The sequence below is a fragment of the Bacillus rossius genome, chromosome 5 (assembly GCF_032445375.1).
Source record: "Bacillus rossius redtenbacheri isolate Brsri chromosome 5, Brsri_v3, whole genome shotgun sequence".
NCBI classification, from domain to species: Eukaryota; Metazoa; Arthropoda; class Insecta; order Phasmatodea; family Bacillidae; genus Bacillus; species Bacillus rossius.
Window position 1 is genome coordinate 77,445,146 of NC_086333.1, and position 13,463 is coordinate 77,458,608.

At 35.3% G+C, this 13,463-nt stretch overlaps 1 protein-coding gene across 13 annotated transcripts in view; it reads left to right on the forward strand.

The window, feature by feature from the left end:
- Positions 1-13,463, forward strand: part of LOC134532049 (probable ubiquitin carboxyl-terminal hydrolase FAF-X) — a 111,206-nt gene that overhangs the window by 53,309 nt on the left and 44,434 nt on the right. For 10 of the 13 annotated variants that reach the window (XM_063368210.1, XM_063368207.1, XM_063368214.1 and 7 more), the window contains exons 20-23: positions 1,588-1,742; positions 5,945-6,212; positions 7,774-7,990; positions 8,739-8,865. In XM_063368210.1, coding sequence (XP_063224280.1) covers positions 1,588-1,742; positions 5,945-6,212; positions 7,774-7,990; positions 8,739-8,865 — 767 coding nt within the window. The remainder of the gene's footprint in view (positions 1-1,587; positions 1,743-5,944; positions 6,213-7,773; positions 7,991-8,738; positions 8,866-13,463) is intronic. The other 3 variants (XM_063368217.1, XM_063368219.1, XM_063368220.1) reach the window with 1 other exon arrangement.

Sequence of the window (13,463 nt, forward strand, 5' to 3'; positions counted from 1 at the left end):
AAAGTAAAATTTGTTGTTAGTGTGTTTGTACCTGCATTGTAGTATGTGCTATTAAACAAAAGGAAAAAAATTCTAAATAAGGTAAACTGTACTCCTTTTTATACTTTTCCCTTTATTTACACTTTCCCGCTTTTTACACTTTTTTACTTTGTCCCCATGAAAAGTGCAAATAAGGGGTTTTGCTGTATTTGTGAAAACCATTTTTTCAATTCAAATTAAAGTCAAATATCATATAAATATTTTTCTACATTAAGAAAAATCCATAAATATAACTTTTGAGTACTTGAGTTAGGTATTTAATCAGCCCATCCTGAATACCACACACTGAATACGATCGATGTAGGAAACATTTAGGAAGCTACCCAACTGCTCCTGCTTTAAATGAAAAGCTAAAATTGTAACAACAAAAATTTAATAGTGAGAACAGTTGGTTGGAGTTGGGACATCTATGTAGAAAATACTGATGTATCTTGTTAGTTAGAAACCATGAATTTTTAAAAGTTAGCTTTTGTAACCTGAACATCTGCCCTTACTATTTTTAAAGTCATTTTAATATAGCTAATATATCCTTGAACACACTTCAAACAATATGATAGTATGCATTTTTAATGTAGCTGATCTTATCTAACGCACACTCCACACTATTTTAAATTGACCTAACCTTACCTAATCACTAGTTAAAATGGTAACCTACTGTGAATTTACTTGATGTATCCCAGCACACTCTTAGAAAACAATTTTAAAACTTGCAAGGAAGTTAACAATAATAATAATTTTTTTTTTGGAGAAAATATGCTCTCCTTCAGAATTACCATGTAGGATATTGTAGGGTTAAAATCATTTAAAACAAAAAACAAATTTTGTTAGTTACTATCAATATTTTCTCATTATTTACACTAAGCCCCACACATTTCTAGACTTCAAGCCTTCACAGTTACTTAGTTACCTAGAATCTAGTGGGAATAAAATGCTCAATTTTAAAATATATCTCAAATATGTATAATTTAAATTTATATTTTACTTATTTACTTGATGCAAATGACTTGCTCATTTAAGGCATATATAAACTCTTAATATAATGCTAATGGTTTAATTAACATAAACACCAGGAACATAAAATTATTCTCTAAAATTGTTGCAATTACTCGAGTCTGACTAAACATTTAAGAACTCGACTCGAATCTATTAAAAAATTTACAGACTCTTCCAGCTCTGATATTTAATATTAAATAGTTGTTTTGGTACTTATTATCTATGATGTAACTAAAATAGTTAGCTGTCGTTTTATTAATGCAGTTACAATTCATAATAATTCTTGGAACAGCCTTATAAATCCTGGAAAAACATGGAATATATGTTTTGCCAAAAGAGTGGCAACCCTGAGAGGAGTGGAATGAATCAAGAGTTGTAGGATTTTCCCCTTGATCTATAAACGCACAATATTTTATTATTTTATATAGTAAAGTTTTACAATGGTGTAATAAATATTATAGAAGATATGGCATGTACTGAATGAAAATTATTTTTGGTATTATATCGAGAATTGTAGTTGCGCATCCTTAACATGTAATGTTTTTTTTTTTGCAGGTGATGTATGCCTTGTTGATGCCTGCGTTGGATCCCTTGTCAGAGAAAGCGTTTGAGTTTCAGTACAACTTCATTAGAAGCGGGGATGCACCGATTATACTTGACATGCTCACCAAGAATAACTTTCTGCCCAATGCTGACGTGGCCACAAAGAGGTGAGTTGATGTTGTGTTTGTGAGAGTGCATGTCAACAAATTAATTTACTCTACAGGACCATGTGACAGAGTGGTTTGCTCTTTATACATCCACTCTCCTCATTTCCTTTTAAAAACATATGGCAGGATGTTTTTAATGACAAATATTTTGCTGCGGTGTCATGTTGCAGATTATTGTATGAGTACTGGTGAGAAAATATTTTTTATTTGTCCTGTAAAAGGCTTTGAAAATTGGTTTCACATTACTAAGTTGAATGCAAACATAATATGGTCAAGTTACTTTAAACACTTATATGTAAAAATATTGTAGATTTCTTAAAATTTTCTGGTTTTGGTGAATTTGAAGTTTTAATCTTCAGTGGATTAATTGTATAAACCTTAACAACTCCAGAAAGGTAGTTTTAGGTCTTATTTAGAAATTGTGTACATAAATTAAGAGGTAGACAGGAATGGAAACTTTATTTCGGGACGGGATTGGGTCGGTAAAGATTTTGGAGTTTTGGGATTGGGATAGGGAGCAGTAGTATTGAAATTGTCACTTAACTTGGTATACAGAAAAAAGGTTTTTCTATTAAATTGTGCATAATTATTAATCTTGCATAAATTATCCACATTAATAGTCAAAATGATTTCGATTTCAAAAAAAAAAAAATATTGAAACATAAGGAAAAATGAGTAACACCTAATGCAAATAAAAATCATCTCATACCCTATTATACTTGAAATTTTTGTGTGGAAATACTAATTCAACATGTTCTTTTGTTATTTTGTCATTGACACTTTTTCCAGCACTAGAGAAAAATTGTTCACTGCCAGCCTCAGTTGCTGGATTTCTCATTAAAAATGACCAAATCAAATTTTGCTTTAGGATTTTTTATTATGTGCCTCATGTTGTTGAACCTTATTCAGGCAACAAAATATTGTGTTCGTTATAACAAATGTGCTTTAAACAAGTGTCCATTAATTGAGGACTCACTGTGTATAAATTTGAACTTCCTGAGCTACTAGCTTTACTAGCTGTATTTACATTAGCAGACGTTCCCAGCAACCATCGTTTGGTCATTGTTTTGCTGCATTGCCAGAGGCAAGATTATATGGTGAATAGTGATAAAAGTGAAGTAACAGCGAAATATAAGTCAATACACGCCAAACACTGAAATCGTTATGAATACACAACATAATACCGAAATGCAAAGCAAAAACGAATAAAGAAAATTTTCTCCTCAATTCCCCAATTTTTTATTATTATTAATATATAGAATAAAATTTTGTTTATATATATCTTGTTTGGGCTTTTATTTAAAAAAATAAAATATTATGTCCTAAGTAAAAATATTAATTTAATTTCTATTGATGTGTTTTTTTTAATAAATAAATGCAATCAATAGCTGATACGTATACACTTGTGGCTAAAGGCCTAAAGAGAAACATTGCAAGTAAATGTATATAAGCTGTAGTTTTAATTTTCACATTTACAACTTTCTCATGCAGTAAGGAACTTAATATTGAAGTCTAAATTTAAAATTAAAAAAATCACGAAACGCATTGTTTACATAATATGGCTAGGCATTCCTAAGTAGGCGCTAAACACATTTCAGTTACAAAATAATAATGCTTATAATATACAAGATGTATTTGATTTCTAATAGGATTTCAAAATAACATAAAAACTTGAGTGTAGTGATGGGTCGATTCCGATTCCGGAATCTGTCGGTTCCACCGATTCCACTGGAATCGTGGGATTCAGAATACAATGGTTTTGGAATCGACCATGACCGATTCCTGCATTGTTTTTAAGTTTGCAAAATACATAATCTACGCAACGTAAGAAAATATTAAAATGCATGCAAATATAATTTTTAAAACTACATAATACAATCTTTTTTTACGGAACTGATTTACGAATTACGGTGATTAACGTATTTATTTACTTGCACCGCCATTTTCCCTACTGTACAAATGCAGTATCTACTTTCCCACTTTAAGCGAAAGCATTTTTAGGAAATTACGTTGCAGCAGCACTGCATTTAATAGCAAACCTTCAAAAATAATTAGACAAAACCATAAATGTTTAAAGAAAATTATGTCAATGTAAACGGCAAATAATGTAAACATTAACTATTTGATCATGGCAGCTACATTTGCCATTGTAAACAACCTAATTTTTTTTTTGTGCTACCTGCCATGGTAAACCATACGGCCATGAACAAAATCTTTGGTGACGTGAACGTGAACATCTCTACACATTAAACTTTAAAGAATTAAAATGAAATAATTTTTGAATGAAATTTTACCCAAATTCACAGTGGATTATTGCAACCATATTAAAATAAGTTTAAAAGCAACATAACCAAATTGCTTTAAATCGGCGTTCTTGTGCGTGTTCAGCGATGCTCGTTTTACGTTAGATATATTTTGGAAAGGCAGTTGGCAAGACTGAAGTTCCAAACATTGCTGCGGAAACGTCCGTAAATTTTTATTACCAAACGGCAAACATAAACAATCTTTTGAAAGTAGTTGTGTTAGTTTAACAGAATTGTTTCCGATAAATTTCTGAAATGAATTAAATGTTAACACGCGATTATTTGAAGAGTTTAAATATTTTGTGTAAGAAAATCTCACCATAAAATGTGAAAATTTTGAGATGCTAAAAATTTCCCAGAACTTTCTTACTCAAGAACCGAAAATTTATTTTCTCTTTACGATTGTGAGGAACTGCAAGACTGGATGGATTTATTCTTTTCACCAAGTGAGATAATTAAGTTCTAGGTAATATATTAAAACGTAAGCATCTCTGACATTTTATTTTAGTGTGGTGCATATTTGTTTGTCATTTCCATCATAATGAGATAAATAAAGTTTTATTTTTACATTTCCCTTTTTTATTTTTTTTCGCCATGGTCCCTTGAAATATGTATAAACGAGGTTATATTGACATTTTATTTGGATCATTATTTAGTTGTGCTTGAAAATAAAATTCTTAACCTAACCGTACAAACCCTCTTTTTTTACAATTAATTAATTGAGTTGATAATGTAAGGTATCTAAAGTTTGTTAAGTTATAACATTATTTACAATTTAAGTCATTAGACATCTTTGATTATTGGCAGTGTTTGAACACGTGTTTCGTCTAACTATATGCAAGGTTAAAAGGCCAAATTGTGCTAGAAATACAAGGTAGAGTAACTTGATGGTAATGAACATACTTTTTAACATTATATAAGCTGTATATAATGTTAATTTCTGCACAGAAAATGAAACACAACATAATTACATTTTTAAAATCATAAACAACCTTTTTTTTTCTTAGTATATTACTCTGTTGAACATTGTCAGATAAAAATTAGGAATCGGAATCGGATTCGAAGAATCGACCCTTTAATTTAAGAATCGAAAATGGAATCGGAATCGGTATATTTTAGGAATCGGCCCAACACTACTTGAGTGTGTTGTATTATAACACAAAATTATTTAACCTGTTAACGTAATTCCCGACTCTGTTTACAAAGTGCATTACTGCCTTGATAAGCCACTAGCCCAGCCTGTTTTAATGTCGAGTACCACTCGTTTGCATTTATTACACATTACTGTCAAAATATTACTACAGAAAACAATACCACGCAAAGCAACTGCTGACTTAAATCCACGCGAACCAGTATCAGTCGCGTGAGTCACGCAGCAGCGGCGCCGCGTCGGCGCTAACCTGAGCCCGGTTCACAAGCTCGCGTGGAACACAAGCGCGCACGGTTAACAGGGGTGTGTTTATGATTGCTCCTGCTGTTTTGAAGTTCATGACGCATATTAATACTTTACCAACTGTGCATGTACCGTGTTTGGCAGGATTATTCCGTCGAGAATCACAGCCTAAAATGCTCAGTCACATCAGTAGATTACAAATATTAAAAAAAAAAAAGGTCAAAAAATTATTTTGGTTTTTATGGTTTATGGAAGTGAAATATGGCACGGTTAATCCGCGAACCGGATTATCCGCACCCGGATAATCGGGAGTCTACTGTAGTTAGGTTTTATATTTTCTTATTATTATGCTACATGTGCTTAAATTTTTAAATGACTGTAAAGACAAAATACTCTAAATTTAATGTCGAAACACCAAAAAATCTCGGCTGTACGCTCCGCCGTTCAGCTGACAGTGTGGGGAGCAGCGGCGACAGACCGTGCGAGTGTGCGTGCGTGCGCGGCAGGTCGGCGTACCTGACGGTGCTGAAGATGTGCAAGCTGCTGCTGACGGTGATCGGGCACGTGATGGCCCGCGTGGTGGTCGAGGACCCCCAGGGCTCGGCCCTGCTGCGGAGCGCCGAGGGGGGCGTGCTGGACCCGGGGGCGGGGGCGGGCCTGCCCCGCGCGCCGGCCGCCGTGCTGCGCCAGGCCCTGCACAGCATCCCCAGCCAGAGCACCGAGTACATGCTGCGCAACGTGGCGCTCAAGCTGGCGTCCGGCCTGGCCGACCAGGTCCGTTCGCTTCCGGTTCCGCCCGCGGGTGTCTGTTAGATTCAACGTTTCAGATTTGTTACCGATTGATAATACCAATCGAAACTCATCGACAAAAAAATTGATTGAAAAAATTATGTTATATGTATGAGGTTACAAGGCTAAGATGATTTATTGAGAAATTTTGATTTGTTTCTGCAACATTGTTAATACAGTGTTTTTTTATTTTTAACAAATATATTTTGTTTATGATTAAATAATTGTTAATAATGCTCTATTTTGTGTATGTGATGGTTTGGATCAGCAAAAAAAATTTTAAATTTTAAAATTTTACTGGTTCGAGAATATGCAGTTTTTTTAATTATCTTTCCATGTAAATATTTTTTTTTCAATTTACTGTATTTTGTATTACAATTTTACTTTTCGTGAATAATTTGATATCATATTCAGAAAAAAAAATAAAGCAGTATTTGCAGAAGTGGTTGTTCAGACTTTAAAACCATTTTTCTACAAATATGGTTGTTTAGCCCTTTTGGAAAGCCGTGATTTACGTGTGAACTGCAACTGCTTTTGGTTTCGAACACACATGAATACTGTAACTGGTACGTCTAATAGGCCCAGGTTAGATGAACTCTGAACACATTTCAGGAAAAAAGTATTGAGAAAGAAATTTAAACGACTTATTTGACAAGACTATCTTGTTGTAGTTTTGTATGATGTTATTTCAAGCATCAAAGCTCTATTAATGTGTGATATTGCTTTTAAGCTTGTTGCTCATCGGGCAGTCACTACTGCCAGCAAATAAAAGTAAAAATGATTTTTTTTTTTAAATTCTAGTGAGTCTTTCAGTTCTCGCCAGCGATGTGTACTCAAACCACGTTAACGAGCAAATTCATGTGTTCTCATGTTACAAATCAACTTGAAATACGAAAATCAGACACAAAATTTAAATTAGAATTCTTAAAAAATGACATCGAGCGTAATAAATGTACATAAATTATTCATTTTAGAGAAAAACTGTAAATATATATATATGATAGCAACTTAAAAAATACCTATAATTTATTAAGCCACGAAAATTATGTTGGGACGAACACGGTGTCAAAGATGATTAACATTTTGTTTGGTTCTCTAAAACATTACGTTTCTAATTTTCGATTTTGTGTGTTTTCCTGAAATCATTGTGGGCAAATTCTAGGGTAGTCGTGTTTGGCCTCCGTCATGTGTTACCATCTCTAGTGACCAGGGGCGCAACAACAGTGGTGGGGAGGGGGCAAGGGTATTTCCCCCCCTCCCTCTCTGAAACCTTGAAGTGGGGGCAAACGGGGGCAAAGAACGTGTTGTGTAATATATTTTTAGACAATAAAACTGCTTAAATAGCACCATTTTCCTTCTTGAAATACAAAATTTTCCCGGGGGAGGACCCCCGGACCCCCCCGCTTCAGTAGGGGGGATCGATGATTATTTATAAAAATGTATATTGCCCCCCCCCCCCCCTCCCCTTTTGGAAATTTAGTTGTTGCGTCCCTGCTAGTGACTAGTGATCTCGTCCCCCTAAAGACGAGAACGTGACGTGACGCAGGTGCTGCTGAAGAACCAGGAGGGGGAGCGGTCGCGCGGCATGTTCGTGCAGGCGCTGTCCTGGGAGCTGCCCAACGTCACGACGATCCGGGCGATCGTGCGGCTGGGGTGGGCGGCGGGCTGCGGCGGACTGCACCTGCTCAACGCCACCTCCGAGGAGCTGCACCGCATGTACGACAGCGGCTCCGCCCACGTCCCGGACAACGAGGACGTCCTGGGTGAGCGCTGGGCCTTCCAGTTTTAACTGAGCACCAATACCAAATCATTTGCGAATTCCAATGGTAAGAGTGATAGAATCCCACAAAAAAATTTTTTCTTCATCACGTGACAACTTCCGCAAAATTATACAAATAATATAAATTGATAATTTGGTTAGATTAAGTCAGCTAAAATAAATATATGAAAAATGTTTGTTAAAATATTTATAGTGTGAAATAAAAAAAATTTTCATTTCAGTTCCTATTTTCCGTATTTTCCAGAACCAGCTACTCTGTATGTGATCCAGAAAATTGAGTGAACTGCTGAATACTGTCAATGCAATCCTTTTTCAAAAAATAATAGAATTTTTTTTTTTAAAAAAGTCTGTAATCCCAAATAAAATGAGCTTATATTTACGTATTCAAACCCTATATTCATTTAAGAGTTTTCGTTCTTTGGTTATGCAATATTATAAACACAATTTCTGCTAATTTCATCTGGAATCTTAAACCATTATGTTTTATTTTTTTTAAATATATATTTTTTAAGTTTCAATATTGGTTACATCATAGATACACACTGCAAGGAAGCTGCTGTTGTGTTACGTGGTGTCAGATCAATTGTAACTATCGATTTGTAGTAGATAAATTATTTTAATGTGACTTGCATGTGCTGCATGTTACGTACTTTGAAGTGTCCCACTGTGTTTTTTATGTAAAGGGTCTAGTGGGTGTAGTGCCATGTTTGACACCACCGTTCTTGTTGCAGTGTGCAGAGAAGCATTAGAAGTGCTCACAGTTGCTCTAGTCCTGAACCCAAAGACACTGGAAACCTTGACTAAGGACAAAATGTGGCACATGTTCATCATAGACTTGCTGCTACTCTGCAGGAACAGGTGAGAACACTCCTCTTTTTTTATTTACTTGTAAGACACTGAAATTCACTAAAATCATACCCTCTTTTATCGCATAATCGTCGCACTAGCATAATCGTCGCACCTATATTTTAGGCAGTCTAAATTGGGATACAAAAACTTCTCGATTAAATGGCGCATGTTGTTTTTGGTCCTGCTATTAGATCCTGAGCGCTTTGTGTGGGTATCTCAGGGTGTTTAGCGACCGGGAAAACCGGGAAAACCGGGAATTGTCAGGGAATTTTGAGTGTCAGGGAAATATCAGGGAAAAGTCAGGGAATTTTTAAAAAACACCTGGAATTTTTTTTTGCTGTAGCTTTAAAATAGTTTAGGTATCTCACGGAAGATTAGTTTTAAACATTTCTGCTGTCACGGTAATTTACTTATAATTATTGAAATTTCGGAGAAACTACACTTTTCAAAGTAGCTTTGTTTTACGTTGGATGTTACCGTCTGCAAAACAGTTGTTTTCTTTTTCGATAACATCGAGGTTAGACTTCTAAGATAGATCGCAATATAGTTTATATCGATTTATCGACTGCGTGTTATACCTTCTACATCTCGGTTTGTTTTCGGTTGTTTTGGTCGTTTCCTGGCTAGCCAAGCCACGCCGTCACAATTTTTAGCTTGCATTTATTGTACTTGTTTCTTTCGTTTTATTTATTGTGGTTAGGGATGGGAAATTCGATTCTTCGATACCCCGATACCCATCGATTCTGTGAAATTAATCGAGAATCGAGAATCGGGGAAAAACGTCGATTATTTGCATTTTCGATTACCTAACCTAATCTTTGTGTCAAAATTTAACTACAAACATACAAAACATATGTGGTACTGGAATAAAAATGCCAAAACCAGCATAATATGCTTTCTAAAATAATTTTCCCTGAAAATTTTAAACATTCGGAAGTTTAGTGAAGATTTTTGCCCATTACTACTGTTCATAAATCAGCTATACACGTCTGTTTACTAACAAATATATACCCGTAATTTTAACTACATTTTGTTTTGATTTACATACAGTAACCTTTTTTTTTATTATTCCACGGTAATTAATGGTAATAAAAAGGTATATAAAAATTTATTGTATCCTCGCCGCAACGAAAATATAAACGCCGAGGACTCGTACAAATAACATAATACAACTGCGTAACGTAACGTACAAATGTACCATACCTTTAAACATTTTAAATGATTATATACTTATAATTGCCCCGACTGTTAATAGTTACACTTATTACTGCCGGCTTTAAATATATATTAGGCGTGGCTTAGGATAGCAACATAACATCACGAGATACCATAGATGTAGTAGCCATAGAGTATATATCCATGGATTAAATACACTGCTACAGCTTGCTGCCGTGCTGTATGGCACGATATAACAATTTGCTACGAGAAAAAAAAACGGGCGCTTTCATTTTATCACAAATGGTCGTTGGCGCGTTCAGTTTTACCGAATCAGTAAGATTAGATAGCTAGCACGTGGCCGCCGAATCAACTAAGGAAAGCAGCATCGGCAAAACGTAAACACGTGCCTACTAGGTAAGTAAGTTATATTGATTGCAGCGACTTCACTTCGAAATTGTTGTATATCTGGAAGTATTTGTACTGTGCTTTTAAAATGCTTTAAAAACATTGTATACTTCCGAGTGTTTACTACGTTTTTTTAATTACGATCATGTCAAGTGAAGTCTGGGAGCATTTTTTTATTGATCCAAACGACAACAATTATGCAATTTGCCAAATTTGTAGTACGAAAATTTCGCGAGGTGGTTCTTCAAAAACAACAACAAACATGAAAAAACATCTTGGGAAACATACCGCGTTTATTGAAAATACCAAGAAGAGAAAACTTGATTCAGCAAATAGGGGCTTGGACTTACCAGCTCATGCAGAGAAATCAACTTCCTTGCCCTGCAACAGTGGTTCATTGTTTTCATCACCTTTGATTCCAGTCAGTCATCAGCCTTGTTCATCTCCTAGCAAAAGCAGCAGCACTACTTTGTCAATACCCCAGTCATCTGCTTGTACAATACTTGAACCTGATGATCCTAGCTCAACTAATCCCACAGACATTCTAAGTTTCAAACAGTGCCAAATGCTGAAACCGAAACCAAAACCAATAGCCAAGAAATCCCTTGTCCAACCAACACTCAAAGAATTTATAACTCAAACCTCACCTTTCAAACCAGGTGACTCAAAAGCTAAATCAATAACTAGACATATTGGAAGAATGATGTGCCTAGATAAGCAGCCTTTTAGTATTGTCGAGGACAGAGGGTTTACTGAATTTGTGAAATTCATGGAGCCAAGGTATGCAATGCCAAGTAGGAAACATTTTTCGAAGAAAGTGATACCAGAGATGTACAATGAGTGCACAGAAAGTGTTAAACTACAGCTGGCAGATGCAGAGTATGTGAGCCTTACAACAGACATGTGGACTTCAACTAATAACGACGATTATATGAGTCTGACGGTGCACTTTGTCGACAGAAATTTTGTTCTGCAACATCTTTGTATCGAGGTAATTCCATTTATTGAATTCTCACACACAGGGTCGAACATTTGCACTTTTATCACAGAAACTCTTCAAGAGTGGAATCTGAGTGAAAAGGTTGTTTGCATTGTGAGAGACAATGGTAGGAACATCGTAAGTGCCCTAGAGACATCACAGTTTCAACATCTCTCTTGCTTAGCGCATACATTTCAGCTTGTTGTTAAAGATGGGTTACTTAACAACAAGAATGTAACTAGTTTGACAGCAAAATGCCGCCGCATTGTTGGTCATTTTAAACACTCAAGTAAAGCATGCAAGGAACTGAAAAATGCTCAGTCTGTTCTGAGTGTAAAACAGCATAAACCATCCAAGACGAACCCACCCGATGGAATTCTACATTACACATGCTGCAACGTCTACTTGAGCAAAAGCAGGCAGTCACCCTAGCTGCAACGAAGCTCAATTTGCCTGCAGAACTTTCGACTGCAGATTGGAATTTACTTGCCCATGTGTCTGACTTACTGAGCATTTTTAACCATGCTACACTTGCTGTTAGTTCTGCAACTGTGACTGCATCAGAGGTAATACCGATTGTTAACAGCACACGTAGAGAGCTACAAAAGCCAGCACCCAATGGCTCAGGAATTCTGGGTATGAAAAATGATCTAATTTCTTCATTGAACTTAAGGTATGCAGAAGTGGAGCAAGAAATTTTGTTTGCAGCAGCAACACTTCTTGATCCTCGACTAAAATGCCATGTGTTTGTTAACCAAAAGTGTGTTGAAGTGGCACAAAATTACTTAATTGAAGAAGCAACAAAAACCAACTGCTCAGAGCCTGAGTTACCCAATGTCCAAACAAAGCAAACAGCAGCACCAGCAGCGAGTCGTGGAATGTGGGCATTTTACAACAACATCATGAATGATGCCAAGTGTGAATCAAAGGAAACCTCTGTGAAGGATGAAATAAACACTTACCTTCAGGAACCAATTCTTCCTCCCACTGCAGACATTTTCAAGTACTGGAAGGAAAATTACAAATTCCCTAACATTAAAAAACTGGCAAAAAAGTACCTTAGCATACCACCATCCACAGTGTATTCTGAGAGACTTTTCAGTACTGCTGGCCTGATAGTTGACCAAAAGCGTCATCGATTAGACCCTGAAACTGTGCGAAGGCTTGTTTTTCTAAACAAAAACTTGTAAATTGTTTTGTTCACAGTAGTGACATTTTGTTGAGTTTTGAGTAGGCCTTATGTTTTTTTAATACATTAATTTTCATCCTCTGGGTTAATTTTTGTATGATCTAAAACTAGTGATGTCTAATTGTTAAAAAGTGAACTACAATATCTTTCTTTTATATGTACATAAATTAAAAGTTTAAAACAGTTTCTACAATTTGTATAAGTGTTGAATTTTTTCTGAAAGCTGTTTAACTTCCAAGTATTTGCTAAATGTGTGTGGCTTTAAATAAACCTCTTTAATTCAGAATTCAAGTGAAATTCTATGTATGTTAAAAAAAATCTCCTATCAGTTGCTCGATATAGGAATCGAGAATCGATAGGGAATCGAGAATCGATAGAGAATCGAGAATTGGGTATCGAGAATTGATATATTGGAATCGTCCCATCCCTAATTGTGGTTATTTATTTTGGTGAATTGAGGTTACGTACTTATAGTCATGCATTGATAATTATCTTGTTACTTTCTATCTAGGCGGCAACTACAACCCAGTGTGTTAAAATGCTACGGTTTTTCTCCATGCTTTCGGTCTTAAAAATGATTTCGTAAATTTTTTTTGTTATTGTTTATATCTCTTTTTATTCGTGTTATAAACCTGGATCGTTACGGAGGCCTAATGGTAGTTGATTATACTTAAGTTTCTCGACGATCTGCTTTGTTTATTTAACAGGTAAGTGAGCATTATCTGTATTTCTGTATGTGTGTGATTTCACAGAACCTTTTCAATTAATTAGGTTATGAAGTAAATACCAGTAGTTATAATAATCACGTCAGTATGACGTCATTTTAATCTTTTTAGGTTATGAATGCAATTATTTTTTTGTTTGTAAACAGTTATT